Source organism: Asterias rubens, chromosome 4 (genome assembly GCF_902459465.1).
Source record: "Asterias rubens chromosome 4, eAstRub1.3, whole genome shotgun sequence".
In the NCBI taxonomy this organism is placed as follows: Eukaryota; Metazoa; Echinodermata; class Asteroidea; order Forcipulatida; family Asteriidae; genus Asterias; species Asterias rubens.
The window spans coordinates 12,415,482-12,434,776 of record NC_047065.1 but is presented as its reverse complement, the minus strand read 5'-3'; the positions used below and the strand labels follow the sequence as shown (position 1 = coordinate 12,434,776).

Genomic DNA, 19,295 nt, shown 5'->3' with positions numbered 1-19,295 from the left:
AATAAATAAACCACAAATAATTTGGATAAATGAAAACTTAGTCCAACTTTTATAATATTTTGTTATTTTGTAATGTTCCGACCAAGAAAGGGATAAAGACAAATTGTTTCACTGTGTATCCCTGCAAGTCGATCTAAAATTCTCTTTTCTTAAGAATGTTCTTGTGGGGCCAGGGTTGAATTTCACAAAGAGTTAAGACTAGTCTTATCTTGAGTAAGGACGAGGGCGAGTTACTTGTCCTCACTTAGGACTAGCATTAAGTTTTAAATATCTCCTAAGACAAATCCTAAGTGAAGACTAGTCCTCACTCTTTGTGAAATCAAAACCAGGTTTAAAAAAAAACTCTTTGTGGGGTCCATCGTTCCATTGGGTAATAGACCCCCACAAGGGCACTTCTTTAAGCCAACACTCACCATGCTTAAGTTATTTTAGATAAACCCTCAGCTTTCTACAAGTACACAATAAAGACCCCTTGCATATGACACTGCCCTCACTGAGGTCAACACTGCCCTCACTGAGGCCAAAGGAAAACCAATCATTGGTTGAGAAATATGCGCGATGCGCACACTACGTACACAGTTACATAGATTGACCTAAGCGACGGCAGTCTATGCAGGACAGTATGGCAGAAACTTAGTAACAATACTATGTTCAATATGAGCGAATGAGTTGAAATAATGTTTGCTTCTACAGTGTTGTAAACCTTAGATACTTTTCATCGTGCAATTAAGCCTTAACTCTCATTTAATCCTCGCCTGTCTTTATCGGTTGAATCTTACAACTAGCGTAAATGAACGGCTATAGAAATTTATTTAAACAGAAAACAATTTTACAAAAGAAATAAAAAAATTCATATTTTGTATAAAATCCTATTGTCAGCATTTCAATTAAACTTATGCACTGAACAAAACAAAACAAAAGAGAGAAATCAATTTCTTTTAGCCCATGTAGTCGTGACATAGCTGTGCCGTATTTCATGGCCCTGCTTACCGCCTAGTTCTGCACTTCTGCACGATCACCATTCTTCGCTTTCTGTGCCAGCAAAGAAGTTCTGCATTAGCCGTGTAAGGGACGAATGCCTAGTAGCAGGGAGTATGCATACGCACCAGTAAGCAAAAATTCCCTGCTTAACCGTAAAGTTTGCTTGACACACCACGAATGTTTCTGATTCTTTGCAAACGGTAATAGAGCCATGGAATTGGGTCCTCGGCCGTGGGTTGATTTTACAAAGCTAGTCCTAAGTTAGGACTAGTCTAAGGAGTTACTAAAAACTTAAGGCTAGTCCCAAGTTAGGACGAGCGAGATAAAACTGGTCTTACCTTTGTAAAATCCACCCCTTGAGCGTGATAAGAACTAATAAAAAAAAATTTAAAAAAATAAAATAAAAGTTACAAACCCTAAATATTAAACTGCCATAGCCCAAATACTATATTAATATCAATATACGAATTAAATAGGTTGTTTTACTATATTTGTACATCATTTGGATTGGTAGGTTTGTTGTATACAGATACATGGCAGAGATACATGGTATGTCTCTTTATGATTAATACGAGTTATGAATATTGAATTTGGTTTTAAATAAAAAATAAAAGAAATTAACTTAACATCAAGCTTACAAAGGAAAAATATAAAAAAAAAAAAGCTACATGAACCCTGTGACTCGACTAACATTAGTATTTTTAATGGTAAAACTGGTACAGAAACTACCAATAGAGGGAGCCCTTTACATTTAGTGGGTAAACAGTCGGTACACGAGTTGTTCGCCTTTAGTTAAAATGGCAGGGTACCAATTGGTTACAATCAGGCTAATTTGGCAGCCAAACCATAACAGCGTAGTTAGTAAATGTACAGTATATTATATTAATTGAACACGTTGTCTAAGTGTGAACAAGATTTTAAACAGACATGGAACAGTTGTAGGTATCCAAACACTTAGTTGATTACAATTGAGGACCCATTGTCACCAACTCTGAGTACAGGTGTACCCATTTACCCAAATTGGAACCTCCTTCTTCAACGCGGTCCCTAGCAATGTGACCTTGGGTTACAATGTCAATTTTAAGGCCAACTTGCAAGTGTGATGACCAGAGGCATAAATTCATAGAGCTGCTTAAACGGAAAATATTGCTTGACATATTTCTGCTTAAGCAGAAATGAGCAGAATATACTAGCACATGTGACATGGTAAATTGGCTGGGAACTTCAATCTGGTAAGCATAATTTTGTTGCGCTTAGCTGCTTTTTGTGCATAAGCAGCTCTTTGAAAGTTAGAATTTTGAGCAACATGTTCTTTCAATTTATTTAAAAATATCATCTTATCCATCAGATACAAAGTTCCAAGAAGTGCCAATGCTCGAACTTAGCTAAGCACAGAAAACCTTGGTAAGAGGGAAACAGAGTGATATTACTAAGTTAGAAAATGCTTGGGCTTTGTGCCAAGCTAACTCTATAATGCTAAGCTGTATTCACTGCTCAATAGCTTAACTCTAACCACCCGGTATCATCAAAATCAGACAGTATGGTTTGGGTTTTCTTTTTTGACTGAGGACTTCGCTGCTGAACTATTTGATTTACATTTTGATCATACATGTACCACCATAATCAGAGTCCAGGGAACATTTTCGTTCAGCAGTTTTGTATAGCAAAATACACAGAATGAAAATGTTTGTGCACACTGAATGCTAACATTGAGTTGCAAATGATACACTAGTGGAGCAGTTTGCTATGCTATACATGGGGAAATCGTTTACTTGAGTCCAACAGTTTGGGTTTCGAGTTACCATTAATGTTGGATTTTGTTAGAGTGTGGAAAGATCCATGGGAAATAAGGCAAATTAGATTTGTAGAAGTAGAACCTAATTTTTTTTTTTTTTGCAAAACAAAACTGGGAAATCGACATCTCAACATCAACCTCCCTCAAAAAATAATAAATGCACTTTGGTTTTAAAGCACTAGTTTCCTGATGCACGGTAAGTGTTGCAGCTACAAATATTTGTTTTAGTACAAAATAAACGCATGGCAAAAGAAACAAAAACAAAAAAATGATCTGTATAAAATACAAAGATAGATGTTACACATAAATGAACAACTGCTTTTGAATCTGTTCTCCAGACAGACAGCACCAAAAGTCATACTCTGTTGAGGTAACAAGAAAATAATAATTTTTTTTCCTTCAAACCTTCAAATTATCAAATTACTGAATTCCATCATTGTTAAATCTTGTTATGAGTACAGTGTTGTAGCCCGCTGGGCGATACAGTGCGGTAATCCACAGTGCGGTAATCTTCAAATTTTCTGAAGCAGCACTGAAGAAGAAGGGCGGTGCCCGGCGGGCCTGCACAGAACTAACCAAATTCGCCCATTTCTCAGAACAAAATATCCAGCAGATTGCACTTTAGCAATGGTGACCCTTACACGTGTGTATCTTAAACGTGAATAAGTTTGGTGAACCTCACACCCTTGGTGGACTAAATTAGATTTAGAGCCCACCACTAATATTAGTCTAGCTACAACACTGTCTGAGTATACTGTATGATAACTTGGGTAAATCCATCCGTTGGACCACACGCGTGAATCAAAATGCTATGTACAATAATATCGGAGGCTTTCCGCAGTAGCAACAGGGATCCAGTCCGAAACTTCCAGCAGAGCTCCTCAACATGAAAGTTTCCGAGTGCCACGACAAGACGAAGTTAGGCAGTCATGTCTCAGTTACGCTTTGGTCCAGGGATGAGAGTCAGGGTGGAGTACTCGAAGAGAGGGGGAGAGACACACCCAGAAATGATGAGGGCAGGGGGAGTGGGTACTCCATGAATGAACCCATCAAGGGTAATGCTGAGGGTGGGTGTTTTTGGGTTTCTGTTTTTTAGATACACATGGAGGTAATGTGCTGTGGTCCTTCCTTGATGGCAGTCCATTCCGTGTGCACACTTATTAACAAAACACAGCTGTCTCAAAATATGGTCTTTTTAGTTTTGCTCTTTTTCGAATCTAATGTTCTGTGGGGCAGAAAAAAGATCGGGGAGAAGAAAAAGAGAACAAAAATGATTAGAGGTTGAGTAATACTCCTGACAGGTTTGTTATGGACAACTGAATAAATAAGTAGCAAACTTAATGTAGCCCTTTTTCTTCACACTACTCTATTCCTCGCGAGCCACCCTTGGAAATATTGGACGGCCCTTTTTCACTTGGATTGTTTTGCCTCTGATCTACCCCAGCAAATGAGCATACCCCACTAAAAGGCCGCCGCTGCTCTGGACTAGGGGTAAGGCCTCCAATGCCCTGGTTTTGGCCTTGGTGCCCGTCCAAAGCTTCCAATAGACTTGAAGATTTTCCAATGGAAGTGCCTTTTGCATAATAAAAATGGCCTTGCCTGTTAGAAGATGAAAGTTCAGGCCTGCAACAGTGCCCAAAACTAAACCCCGCTTTTTTTTTACGCCACGGGGCTGTTTTTAAAACGAATGTTTCACAGGAATTGATCACAGTTCACCTGTTTCAAATTATTTCTGCGAATTTGTGAGGTCAAAATTTGCATCTCATTTGCATTTGCAAGAAGTAGGAACCGGGCTTGATATGTTCAACAGGGTATTTCTTAAAGTTCTGTGCAAAAATGTTCAAAGTTTTTGTGACTCACTTGGAAGTCTCCAGTCGCAGGCGTTGATTGTCGTCAAATATCTGTTTATCTTTCTCAAACTGACGCCTCTTGTCTTCTAGATCCCTACGCTGTTGTTCCAGACTCTTCTTCATTTGTTCCAACCGATGATGAAGCTGCAAAGGAAGAAACAAAAACCGTTTAAATTTTATTTCAACCCCTGCTTGGTGACATGTTTGCACTTTTTAAAAACTGTGCTCATTTAAATCATTGCGGTACCGACTGCTAACACATAGGATTTACAACTACCTCGACCCACCGGGCCGGCTCGGTGGTCCTGTGGAAAGACATCAGCTGCAGCAATGTAAAGGTCGTGGGTTCGGATCCCATCGGAGTGAATTTGCCTACAACAATTTAATGGGAGAAAAACAAGATGGCCGCACCATAAATACTAGAGCGTACTAGAACCAAGACTCGTGGGGGTGGGTGACTTACCTCCTTTTCGGACTCTTCCAGTTTCTTCTTCTTCTCTTTGACCTTCATCTCAAAGACCTGTTCCATCTCGTTCTCCATCTTCTTCATCTTCATCTCGTGTTCGTTCTTCTCGTCTTCAAACTGGGCCAGCGGATTCTTAGAGGCAACCCTGAGAGAAAAACAAAACAGAAACGCAAAATCTTTTACACATTTGATCTAAAAAGTTGATCAATCTGATGGAGGTGTAACGGTGAGTGTCAATGCATTTTCGTCATATCAAAAAGAAATAAAAATCATACGGTGAAATTTGCATGAAAATGCAAGATTTGTTTTCTCCCTTGAGCTGTGTACAATTCCTACCTGCTGGACCTCCAGGCTCTGTGTCACCAAACACGATGATAAGAAGTCAAAGCTCGCTACTCTACAGTAACCAGAAATACCACTAAAAGGACACAATGCTACTTAAAGAAGCTGTTCTCACAATAAGAGGAAATAAATTGAAAAGCCACCACAAGCACAGCTAAGAGGAAGGATGCTCAGCAAACAAAGAAAGCTCACTTTATATGAAAAGAGAAGAAGATTCCCAAGCAAGAATTTATTCTAACAAACTCTAACAAGTTCTAAGGAGCAGGTTCTTTAATAGAAGTTAAATTTGCACTAGAGAAAAAAAATGTTATTTGTAGGATTTGAAACTTTGCATTTCGTGGTGGTAGAATAACTAAGAGAGGTTAGCGATAACACCATGTGCAAATCTTATTTATGAGTAGTGTTGGTCCAGAAAAGAACCAGTGGTCAACGACTCAACATTTTGATCAGTATGCTCTGATCGTCTTGTTATTTGTGTTTACCCATACACTATGTGTGTTACACGTAAATACCGAGTGTAGTGCTCAAAGACATTGGACACTATTGGTAATTGTCTAAGACCAGTCTTCTCACTTGGTTTATCTCAACATATGCATAAAATAACAAGCCTGTGAAAATTCGAACTCAATTAAACGTCCAAGGTGGGAGATAATAATGAAAGAAAAAACACTCTCGTCACACGAAGTTAAGTGCTTTCAGATGCTTGATTTCGAGACCTCAAATTCTAAATCTGAGGTCCCGAAATCAAACTCATGGAAAATTACTCTCGAAATTACTCTTCGGAGGGAGCCGTTTCTCACAATGTTTTATACTATCAACCTCTCCTCATTACTAGTTAGCAAGTGAGGTTTTATGCTAAAAATTACTTTGAGTAATTACCAATAGTGTCCACTGCCTTTAACACACATCCATGGTATGAGTAAACACAAATAACATTACGCAGGATCTTCGCTTCACTCAGTTCGCACAAACTGGCTCCACAGATTGCCCAAAAAACCATAGAAAATGCACTGAGCTAGTTTTTCTCTACAAATTTAGGCCCATTATGAAAACTTTTCTCTTTAAAGTCTCAAATTCTTCTCAAACTCATCAGCAAAACAACGTTTCCCTAAACTGGGCAGGAGAAAAAGAATAAGTGGTTTGCAACATACTTTATGAGCAACAGTCTGAAAACCACTGATGTAGCAGTTACCTCAACATGCTTAATGTTATTTATATATAAATTTATATATCAATTAAAGACACTGGACACTGTTGGTAATTGTCAAATACCAGTCGCCTCACTTAGAGTATCTAAACATACGCATAAAATAACAAACCTGTGAAAATTTGAGCTCAATTGGTCGTCAAAGTTGCGAGATAAGAATGAAGTAAAAAAACACCATTGTCACAAGAAGTTGTGTGCTTTCAGATGCTTGATTTCGAGACCCCAAATTCTAAACTTGAGGTCTCAAAATCAAATTCATGGAAAATTACTTCTGTCTCGAAAACTACGTCACTTCAGAGGGAGCTGTTTCTCACATTGTTTGATACTATCAACCTCTCCCCATTACTCGTAATCAAGAAAGGTATTATGATGATAATTATTTTGAGTAATTACCAATAGTGTCCACTGCCTTTAACAATTGCTGTCAATGGTTATAAAAAAGTGCTTGAGTTCATCTAATAAAAGATCTGCAAAAAGTTACTTAATATTTGTACGTTTACATATTTTTTTTACCAAAACGAGTACCCATGATTGTGGCTGTGAATGAAACATTGGGAATGTGAGACTGGTGCCAGTCTCTGTGCCAGTCTTTATCCTAGTGGATACAGACTGGGGACCAGTCTATGTCAGCCGCCACGTAGTGTTCAAAAGTTCCCTCGTTAAACCGAGGTTTAACAACTCAAAGACTAGAACGTGTCTTCACCTTTAATAACTTCTGCCTGGTTAGTGTTAAGAACAGAAAAAAAACTGCAACAATTCAACCCCTCAGCAATGTATTAGTAGCAAACAGGTAAAGTCAAAAGTAGTGACCTTATGCATTGACGTCATCGCCCCGCCGTCTTAGAGGTAAAACAGTGATCAAACAATGGAAACGCGCATCGCATGAGGGCGCCTAATTCAGATGACGTCATGTGCATAAGGTCGATTGCAATAGTGACTGTAGCCTGTACAACATTTTATCAAAATACAAATGTTGATTTGTAAAAAGAAATCTGATGGTCAAATTAAGATAACAAGACTGTGGAATGTAACACCATCTCTGAGCTGACAGCATATGAAGTTTTTATTTTTTATAAAAGACAGATCGCCTGTGACTCAAGAGACCACAATCTTAATGTACATAATTCATTTGAACACCAGTAAAAAATAATTGGGTCAAATAACAAAGTGTACAAGAACAATTTTGAAGCAATTACACGCCAGGATACACCAAAATGAAACTCAAATTGTAAGAAATTAAACCACAGGCGATCTGCAAGGTTCTTGTGAGAAAAAAACAAAAACAAAGGGTGTTGAAGTCCAAGGGAATAAAGAAAATCTCACCTCTGGTCACCAGCCATTTCACTGCAACAAAACAAAGCAGCATGCATTTACATGGATACCAGTGACATTAACCCCCATCCCTTTTCACCTGGAGTCTTTTTCAAACCTTTGGCCCCAGTTAAAACCAGTTCAAACCAGTTCTAGCTGGTTCTAGCTGGAACCAGGTATGACTTAAGAGTTCGACACTAAAAACACAATTTCTCAAAGCCATTGGGGGACTTTTGGGACGCTATGTGGCAGCAGACTTACCAGGTGAAATCCTTACCAGGGCCCATTTTCATACCTAAGCACAAAAATTTGCTTAGCATGAAATTTCTTCCTTGATAAAAACAGGATTACCAACAAAAGTTCAATTTGTTGCATATTGCTCGTTATTGGTATTCAACTGTTTGTTTGCTTATTCTGAAAATCACGTGGAAATTTGGTTGGTAATCTTGTTTTTATCAAAGGAAGAAATGTCATGCTAAGCAAATTAATGTGCTTAGCAGCTCTATGAAATTGGGCCCAGGTGTAATCCATTATTCTTGGTAATGTGCGCACGCACATAGCAAGGTAAAAGATGGGAAAAATACCTGGTAAGTCTGCTGCCACCTAGTGTTCTAAAGTCTCCCTTGCCATTACTAAGGTTTGAAAAGTCCTCCTACAGTCATTATACATAGCACCACAGTTCGTGTAGCACCACAAATGCAACATAATTAGGCCAACAAAAGTATAATAATGTTAAAAATATCATCCTTTTTGGAAAAAGTGAAGGAGGGCTTCTTTTTTTCCCAAGGAGGTGACCTCATAAAAGGAAGCGGGCCGGGACGCTAAGCATTTTAAAATTTGATTTGGCCTTCAGGTTGAGCCGAAGATAAAGATACATGTCTTCAAAAGTCCTTTTGTCTTAATAAGACATTCGGTTGATTTGTTTTCAAACAAATGACAAACATTACACGTATTGATGGCACATAATTGAATGGTACATGTGTCTACATTAACGAACAGCGCTGCTTACTGGATTCTAAGACCGCTTTGAAATGGCAAGTATGCAATCACTGAACAGAGAGAAAGATAAAAAATCTTGCACATGCACAGAGCACAGTCTATGGTGCAACGTATTTTGTTTGACCAAGGCATAATTTCATGAAGCTGTCAAAGAGCAAGTTCTGCTATGCAAAATTCTTAGCTAATCGCTAAAAACCAGCAGGACATCAGTCAAAACAATGTCAACTCTATCGCCCTTTAGCTGTCAGACATTTCTTTCGCCTGTTTGGATTCTTTTGTGCAAAATCTCTAAGCTTAGAAAGCAGCAGGGCACCAGTTAAATACAATTTCAACTATGTGGCCCTTTATAACTGGTAACCTACTCCTGCTACTTTTTTGTCCTTACCAGCTTTATGCAATCTAGCCAAGATAAAATATCCGTCAAAATACCCAAAACAAAAAAATAAAACACAGACAATCTTACAGTTTGACTGTGCGTCTAGGCAACTACATGTGTCAATCTGACATACATATAACTAAGATTTAGGACAGGTGCAACAACCAGTTTTCTTTAGGTTCAGTAAAATGTACTAATTCAGACAATGAATACAATGTACATAACTCTAATGAAACATTGAAGAGAAATAATGGTTGCTGATCCCTTATCTTCGACAGAAATAAAAAGAAAGAAAAACAAAAATGTTATGATAAGGACAGTTCCAGAAACCCAGCCCATCTTTTCAAATCAGCAAAAAGGTTTGCTAGTTGACAATTCAGTAACCTGACCGAAATACACGGAAATTATTTTTGTTTCCCCTTAATGCAACTTACTTTGACGCTTTCTTGCTGTCGCCCGCCGTGACTGCTGTGAGTTTACGACACCTGTAGTTCTCGTAGTGCACGTTGTTCGTTACGTCTTTCAGGTCTTGCATGTGTGTCCGAATCAGCATGTTACGCAGCGGGATGAAGTCACAATGCTCTAAGTTTTCAACTACGAGAAAAGTAATAAGATTAGAAAAGGTTTTAAATTGAAGGTAAAGACCTTTATCACACTGTCTCCATCTTGGTCATGTTCCCTGTTTCCATAACGGTAATGACTGCTAACATACATTGCACATACATGGCACCAGACTATTATTTTGTCCAGCCTCAGTTTGGTTACAATGAGTTGGAATGGAGTAAAATCAAGATGGCCACACCGTGATAAAGGTCTCTACATTATGTTATCCCTCTTCTTGTTGGTATAGAAGCTTACAGCAGCTTTCGATAGTATAAAGCATTTTAAGAAACATTTCACTTTGAAGTACATAATGTGGTGAAGGAAAACAAAATGTATATCAGTTTTTAATGGCCCAAAATTTGAGAGGTGGCTCATATTTCCTGCGAATGCGATACAAATTTTTGACATATATTTTTTACGTCACAGGGTTGTTTTCGAAGCAAATGTTTTGCGGGAGTTTAGCACATTTCAACTGATGCAAATGATTTGTTGCGATTTTTTTAAGTCAAAATTTGATCGAAATTTGACGGTATTTGTCCCTGGGAGAAAAACCCTTAGTTCCCCCGATGATATTTAAACCGCTCCTGTCTACCTTCAGCAACTCCCCATGGATATTGGCGACCCCTGACCCTCTTTCCATTCGCTTCCAAGATCATGTTGCTACCTACAACTGCAAATGGCACCCGTTCCTGAAACACACAAAAATAACGCAAACATTACAATCCGCATCTTTCAATGATAAAATATACACAAACCCCCTAACCCTTTTTTTTTTTTTTTTACTCCAAAATTTTAAGAAGTATAATTTTCCTCCACTTCTAGTTTAACTATCTTTAAAAACAAGGAAACTTGGGTCCGACTTCATAAAGAAAACAAAAACAAAAACCATTTACCAGTCAAATGAGCAAATCAACAAACTTGTATTTCGACAAGTAATTCAAAGACATGCATGATGCAGTTTATAAATTACTTGTCGATGGTTCTAGAGTCATTTCAGTGCTAGGGAGTGAGTTGTCATTGCTAAAAAAAAAAAAAAAAACCTGGGTCCAGGATCCACATTTTAGGAGATGTATGTTGAAATGCTGACATTCCAACCTTTTTGTAACCTGGAATATTTACACAAGTGTTAGAACAGTATCCTACCAGAGAGCATTGTTTTGATACATGTAACTAAAGAAAACAACAGCTTTTGTTGTCGTTGTTTTGTCTGGACAGGCTTAAAAAATGCATGAATTCACGTAAAATACATCATTACTACATGTACCTGTGCCAAACAAATGCATTATTTATAAACGAAATAAAAACTCTCTGGCTAGACAGCTGACAGTTGGGACCAGCTGTTACTACATGTAGCTCACAGCCAATTCAAGTCAACCATTTAGCATCAAGATTGGTTGACATGAAATACTTAAAGGGTCTATGTACTTTTTGTAGGACAAAAAAACACAACGTCCACAGATTTACATTAAACTTACACAATTTGAAGATAATGATAGTAGAAAGCGTCCCGGAAATAGGACTTGCTGTGGTGCTGTACTTTTTGAGAAATGAATAAAATAATGTCTCGAAAACAATTCTTGTCTCTGTGATCACGAGACAAAAAATATTTACGCATGTAAAAACGTATTTTCATGACATTGTTTTACTCATTTTTATAAAACTACAGCACCTCAGCAACTAATATTTTAAGGTATGCTTTCTACTATCATTATCTTCAAACGGTGTAAGTTTAATGTAAATCTGTGGACACTGTGTTATGCGTTACAAAAAGTACCCGAAATCCTTTAACACATCAAAAAAAAACTGGTTAACTGAGGAATATGTTTTTGCAATTTTTGTTTTAGCCTAGCATCTCTATTGAACCCAAGTAAAAAAAATGTGTGTACAAAAACAGGCCTGATACTCAATGGATAGGACATTACCTTCCTTGCCCCATGCCATTGCCTCCGTAAAGTACATGTATCAGGGGTCGATTTCACAAAGAGTTAGGACTAGTCCTAACTTAGGACTAGTCCTAGGAGATATGAAAAATGTATGGCTAGTCCTAAGTTAGGACGAGTAACTCGTCTTAACTCGAGATAAGACTAGTCTTAACTCTTTGAGAAATCCACCCCAGGCCTGTTTATCAATGGTGACACTCTATCTAGGATGAAATATATTACAAAGGTGGATGGGAACTGGAGACCACTGAATGGTTGAGAGCTTGATATGAGATGGATCACTAGCAGACAAACAACCAATGAGCAATTATTATTTTGGGCCAAAGTTAATTTAAATACATGCAGGGCATGATTTCGCTCAGCAAACTACATAAATAAGATGGCACATGTGAAATACGCTTAACGTAAGCATGGAACTCCCTGCTTCCATAAGCGCCAATTCTGTGCTTACAGTAAGCAGAGCCATACAAATTGGGCACTGATGCTAGTTCACATCAGGACTAAGTCTAGGTTTTACATACACACACATACAATATTCAGACAGAAACAGCACACAGTGAATCCATTAAAGCGTGCAAACATCAAACGGGAAAACATTTATGAAGCGGTGGGTATCATGCAAAACACTTAACCGACTGAAAAGATGTTTAAATCGTACAAACCATCTTAGGTGATTAGCCTCACGATAAGGATAATAATTCAAAAACATTACCCCAGGTAATTTAGCAGATAATATTCCTTTAAAGGCAGTGGACACTATTGGTAATTGTCAAAGACTAGCCTTCATAGTTGGTGTATAACAATATACATAAAATAACAAACCTGTGAAAATTTGAGCTCAATCAGTCATCGAACTTACGAGATATGAATGAAAGAAAAAAACACCCTTGTCACACGAAGGTGTGTGCGTTTAGATGGTTGATTTCGAGACCTCAAGTTCTAAATCTGAGGTCTTGAAATCAAATTCGTGGAAAATTACTTCTTTCTCGGAAACTATGGCACTTCAGAGGGAGCCGTTTCTCACAATGTTTTATACCATCAACCTCTCCTCATTACTCGTCACCAAGAAAGGTTTTATGCTAATAATTCTTTTGAGTAATTACCAATAGTGTCCCCTGCCTTTAAGCAGGATACCAAGCCACACATGTGTGACACGGTATTTTGGCTAGTATCTGTATTCTGTATTAGAAAAACTGGTTAACAGGTACTACTTTATTGTGTTTAAGCAGCTCCATGCAATTGAGGTTCCCACTTCCAAAATGTATAAATAAATCTATTTTGAAAAGTGACTTGTGAATGTTTGGGACTGTTGTGCATGCTGAGTACCCTAATCTGACTAATACAAAAAGTGCGAATGGAGGCATCAAAACAGGGGAGGATCGGCAGTGCATTGACAAACAAGCTTTGAGAACATGGATACCGGATTGTACGGTGCTAAACAACTAATGGCGTTTATAAACACACACACGGCAAAACTGCACAGCTACTTACACGCTTTTGAAGTTGGGAGTGAGTGATTTTTTTTTTCACGAAAGAAAAAAGAAAAGGAAAGAAATTAATGTGAGGTAAAACTGACAGTGAGAGATGACAAATGTACCCTTTGTCGTAGATGCTGATATTTCCGAAACGAAAAGAAGAGTTAGGATGAGTGAAATTGTTTTGTTTTAAAATCACATTTTTGAAATCGATACATAAGGGTTACAGGAATCTTTGGGAAACTAAATAGGTCTAACAAGAACCCAATTTCATAAAGCTGTTTTGCAGAAATTGTTTGCTAAGCAGAAAATTCAGGTTGCAGAAAATTTGGCTAAGCAGAAAGTTCTGGTAATCAAGTAATGAATGGGGTGCCACTCACAACAATGGTAAATGTATGGTATTTTAGCTGGTATCCTAAATTTGCTAAGCATGAATAATATGTGCTTAGCAAGTTCTTTGTGCTTACAGGCTTTATGAAATTGGGCCCAGAAAGGGAGAGGGGGCAGTGCCTACATAAAAAGTGTGTGAGGTAAATTAAAAGTGGAAACAATCACAAACTTATTTTAAACCAATTGTTGACCCCTTGCAGACGTGAACGCACACTCCGCAAAATGCCTGCCTACCATTTTCATCATTTTGACGGGGTGAACTTTTTTAGGTACATTTTTATTTACAAAATGGCAGATGGTAGGCATGTTTAAAGCCCGGTTCATATTCCCTGTGAATGCAAATACACATTTTGACGTCACAAATTCGCAACGAATAATTCTCAACAGTTCAACTGTTTAATTCCTGCAAAACATTTGCTGCAAAAGCAGCCATGTGACGTCAAAATTTGCTTCGTATTCGCAGAAAGTATGAACCGGGTTTAAGTGCGCAAATGGCAAATGGGAGAGGGGAAGTAAACAAGAACAAAGGCATGCACAAGACACACACAGGTCATGGACTGTTAAAGACACTAGACACCATTGGTAATTTTCAAAGACAAGTCTTCACAGTTGGTGTATCTCAAGACAAGTCTTCTCACTTGGTGTATCTCAACATAAGCATACAACAACAAGCCTGTGAAAATTTGAGGTAAATTGGTCGTCGAAGTTGCGAGATAACAATGAAAGAAAAAACACCCTTGTCACATGAAGTTATGTGCTTCCAGGTGCTTGATTTTGAGACCTCAAATTCTAAATCCGAGGTCTCGAAATCGAATTCATGGAAAATTACTTCTTTCTCAAAAACTACATCTCTTCAGAGGGAGTTGTTTCTCACAATGTTTTATACCATCAATCTCTCCCCATTACTCGTTAACAAGTAAGGTTTTATGCTAATAATTATTTTGAGTAATTACCAATAGCGTCCACTGCCTTTAAGGAACACCACCCTAAACATAAATACTGTCAAGTTAAATGTTCTGTAAAAAGTTAGGCACTTCTTTCATTGTCTGTTAAGTAATGGCAAACTGAGTGCATTTCAAACTTGCAGTAAAAACAAGAACATAAATGTGTGTTTAAACAAATGTACACTATAAAAATACACCCCACTGAATGTGTTTATCTTTCAGGTAATGTTCGACTTAGGGTGGACATTCCAGGCTGGTATGAACATAAACAGGAAATGAGACGGAGATCATTTATCATTGCTTGTTCAGCTTTCGCTATGTTGAAGCTCAAGTACAAAAGAGAGTTGAGTCTACCTAATTTTCTATCTCAACAATTGTCTGGGTTCTATGATAATCAAAAACAAATCAATTTATAAAAACTACTTCTTTGGTTTGAGTCTATTTTGATGAATTGATGATAATAATATTTATAATAAAAGCATCAAAATCTGCCTAAAAAGACGCTCAAGCCACTTCCATGATCTATGGAAAATATGTTTCCCACCACTTAACAAATCCTCGGCAGATCCCTGCCACTGTTGAATACACACAGTCCAACCTAGGCTTGCTCACAGTGTTCTTTACGACATGTGTTCTGCTTAGTAAATTGTATGAATGCAACAACCATGGCACCATCTTTAACACTGTGTGGATGTATTTATATGCCATCTATCAAAAAATCAGATTTTGCATGTGTCCATATTTAGGCATGTTCATGTGAACACAGATGTCATTTCCATGCAATGCAAACAGCTTAGAGAATAAAAGTGTAGAAATGAGACTCACTTTTTCACTATACAGTAGGATTGATACTTGCTGACAACAAAAACAGCCAATAAAAATTTCAATCACAAAGAGGGAATAGTGTCATTATAAAATGCTTGAAAGCAAACTCGCTAGGCTGCTAGATTCCAAGAGCTCTAACATTTATTTGTCAAAAAAATTTCAGGGACAAATAAACAGTGGGGCTGTGGATCGGAATTTTGTGAGGAATGTGATGAGTTATTGCCCTGTCAGTTTCTCCTGGCCATGGCTTGGGAACAGAAGCTGATGGGATGCGACTGTGTTGAGATGAAGTGCAAATATTGTGATATTTGATATCACGTATCTCTCTACTGGTATTAAAGACACTGGACACTATTGGTAATAATTGTCAAAGACTAGTCTTCTCACTTGGTGTATCTCAACAAATGCATAAAATAACAAAATTTGAGCTCAATTGGAAGTTGCGAGATAACAGTTAAAGAAAAGACACCCTTGTCACATGAAGTTGTGTGCTTTCAGATACTTGATTTTAAGACCTCACAATCTAATTCTGAGGTCTCGACATCAAATTCATGGAAAATTACTTATTTCACGCACACTCTGTTCCTTAAGAGGGAGCTGTTTCTCAAAATGTTTTATACTATCAACCTCTCCCCATTACTCACTACCATGTATGGTTCTATGCAAATAATTATTCTGTGTAATTACCAATTAGTGTTCACTGCCTTTAAAGTTGCCTCCCACAATTTTCATAGAAATGTTATTTTTAACATTTATTTGTTTTCCTCAGAGTGAGTTTTGTCAGATGATGTAATTTGAACAACAAAAATCTCACAAAATACAAGTAACTAATGTGTACCTGGCTACGGGTGTGAAGTGATGTTTGGGTCACAACAATAACTGAAATGGCCTTGAACATCTCTCTTGTAGGGGCACAGCAATTTGATCGCATTTTTTGAAACAGTTTGCTGTTAAGGTTTTTAGATAATTTCTCGAATATTACTTCTTTTTCAGAGGGAAATATTTCACAGAAAACATGGTTCTCGTATGAACTTCATAACCAGTTAGCTTTGAGACTACAATTAAACACAGTTGTTTGTTTTCAATACCAATCTGTATTGATACCTTTAATACTGACTGTGAGAATATTTTATTTTAAGTGGTCTATGCACCTGTGATGGTTCTACACACATTACATTAACCAGTCTATAATTAGAATATAAATTAATAGCTCTGGGCTGGTGAGATTCTGAAGTTCTTAGGATATCTTTGATGCAAATTGACTGACCTAAAAGTAAAAAAAAAAAAAAAATGAAGAAATCATTGGGTGTAGATTTTGGTGTCTCCTGCACGGTTGGCTGCATTTAATTTGCGCCACAGAAGCTTATTATTAAAGACAGTGGACACTATTGGTAATTACTCAAAATAATTATAAGCATATAACCTTTCTTGGTGACGAGTAATGGGGAGAGGTTGATGGTGTAAAACATTGTGAGAAACGGCTCCCTCTGAAGTGATGTACATGTAGTTTTCGAGAAAGAAGTCGTTTTTCTTGATTTCGAGACCTCAGATTTAGAACTTGAGGTCTCGAAATCAACCATCTAAATGCACACAACTTCGTGTGGCAAGGGTGTTTTTTTCCTTTCATTATTATCTCGCAAGTTCGATGAGCGATTGAGTGTCCACTGCCTTTAAACTGTTACAAGGCTCTACAATGCTAAATGGATACATGTTGTGGTTTCAACCATTTGTACATAATCTGCCTTGTCATTTTGTCAAGTGATTCTTTAGATTTTTTAAATTATTGTATATTGTATATTTCTCTTAATGGAGCTGGTCTGCTATTGTAATTGCCTGCAAATGATGATTAAAGTTTTTTTAATTGAATTGTATTGAATGTAAAGTGGGTATTGTTATTTCAGACATAGCTCGTAGTCCTAAAAAGTTTGTTGGATGCCCTTCTTGTTTGAAAAGGCCTAGATAATTTCTGTTTATTATTATTATTGTTTTAAAAACTTATAAAATCTAAAGTGTAAGAAGAAAAAAAAACAGAATTCGAGAAAAGTTTAGTCATGTTTACACGCTTTGGTTAATCCTGTCTAACTGAACCGGCAAAGCCCTTAGTTTTAAAAGTTCAGTCATGTTTTGATGCTTTGGTTAATCCTGGACTAACTGAACCGGCAACAACCTTAGTTTAAAAAAAAAAATGAACTTGCTATTTGTATCGTGGACGGTGTTTTGAAAACATTAAAAAAAGGAATGTCCGACTTCAGGGGGTGAATATTCCATGTTTGAATAAAAAATACACAAATTCCGAGCAGTGCCATTTGCTTTTTCTAACTGGAGAACACACGAGCGAAAATGAACATGTTTTCGTTTTCAAAGATCAAAAGTTGTTGTTTGTGTTAATCCAAAATCCATTTTTCTTCCAAGCCTTGGTCTAGAAGACTACTTTATAAACATCCTCATCTCTATATTAAATTCCGTTTAATTAACCATCATTCATTCCCCAACAGGCTGTAACATGCAGTGCAACACATTTAGAAAAACCCCGAATTAATTCATCACACCAAGTAAATGAAATCACCAAGTACAAGTAAAAAATATTCCAAGCACCGAAACAAAAAAACCCAGAGCAAACCTAAAACACACCCATGCATGCTGAGAAAGTAATCACAAAGAGAAAGACACTTGAATTGTTACAGAGAGTTCCATTGTAAACAGCCTCATAGGACCATCGTACAAGTACCATGACACCAACTGATTAAGACAAACAGTAGAGAAAAGAACAACAAGATACTGGAGAACACATTTTCCCAAAACCCAAACTGAACACCAAGAAAACAATTCAAGGTATGCAAAACACACTGAGGGTTATCGTCAGATACTGTTGTTACACCCAAAAGCTGTTCGTGTTCTTTTGACTGGACTTGGATAAAAACCATATCGGTTTCCATGCACATTAATAGAACCTGGGCTGGAATTCAAAAACAAAAGCGGGATTTCCCATCGTACTTGATGAGTTCTAGACATATTAACTTAATGGAAATGCAAGCCAGTCGATAGAACACACAGGCTGTTAATCCCATATAGAGTATAACAAAAACTAACCACACCAAACAGTCAAGTTTATGTGCTCAGTTTGTAAACAGATCAAATGTTTACATACCCACAGAGTAATATTCATACATGTTAAATTTGTGTTGTTTTAAAGTCCACTACTTGCCTCAACTTAGTGACAGAACAAAAAAACAAAACCTGTGAATAGTTTTGAAAGGTACATCGTGGTATTTTCACAGTGCTTTGAAGTTGTGTGTGGTGCTCGAGTCTGTAGTATGGAATGCCCTTCACACAGTGCAGTATTATTCCCACACTTTGTGAAAGTATCCTGTTGTCCATGTTTTTTTGGTTTTTTTGCTGTCACTGCCGCTGCTTTTTTGGGGGGAGAACTGTGAAAAATCACTGTTCAAAAGTCTCCCATTGCTTCAAAAAACTCACTGTTAGCAATGGATGTTTTAAACAACAGAAATTTCAATGACCGGAATTATTACTCTGGGGAAGAAAAGACAGTACACTCAGCCAGAACACAAACGGTTATTAACGTGCAATCACACTACCTTCAAACTGTTTGGGGTGTGCTCTTTATCTTTAGGTCCGTTCCTCCTCTGGTAAAGTGCGAGAATGAGGCAAAAGGGGAAGGAGGGGAGGGAGGGGGGGTGATGATGGAGGAGGCAGGGAATGAGGGACCAAGGTGCAGGGGTACAGGGCAGGGGAGCAGGGTGCAGGGATACAGGGAAAAGGTACAGGACAGG

At 37.6% G+C, this 19,295-nt stretch overlaps 1 protein-coding gene across 7 annotated transcripts in view; it reads right to left on the bottom strand.

The window, feature by feature from the left end:
* Positions 1 to 3,164: 3,164 nt before the first annotated feature.
* The window catches only part of LOC117288764 (septin-7-like), a 54,296-nt gene continuing 38,165 nt past the window's right edge, over positions 3,165 to 19,295 (bottom strand). For 2 of the 7 annotated variants that reach the window (XM_033769598.1, XM_033769594.1), the window contains 8 exons: positions 19,101 to 19,148; positions 13,468 to 13,482; positions 10,523 to 10,619; positions 9,762 to 9,921; positions 7,965 to 7,985; positions 5,090 to 5,237; positions 4,637 to 4,770; positions 3,165 to 4,001 (listed from right to left, as the gene is read on the bottom strand). In XM_033769598.1, the coding sequence (XP_033625489.1) occupies positions 3,956 to 4,001; positions 4,637 to 4,770; positions 5,090 to 5,237; positions 7,965 to 7,985; positions 9,762 to 9,921; positions 10,523 to 10,619; positions 13,468 to 13,482; positions 19,101 to 19,148 (669 nt within the window). In that variant the 3' untranslated portion in view covers positions 3,165 to 3,955. Of the gene's footprint in view, positions 4,002 to 4,636; positions 4,771 to 5,089; positions 5,238 to 7,964; positions 7,986 to 9,761; positions 9,922 to 10,522; positions 10,620 to 13,467; positions 13,483 to 17,563; positions 17,567 to 19,100; positions 19,149 to 19,295 lie in introns of all 7 variants that reach the window. The other 5 variants (XM_033769595.1, XM_033769599.1, XM_033769597.1 and 2 more) reach the window with 5 other exon arrangements.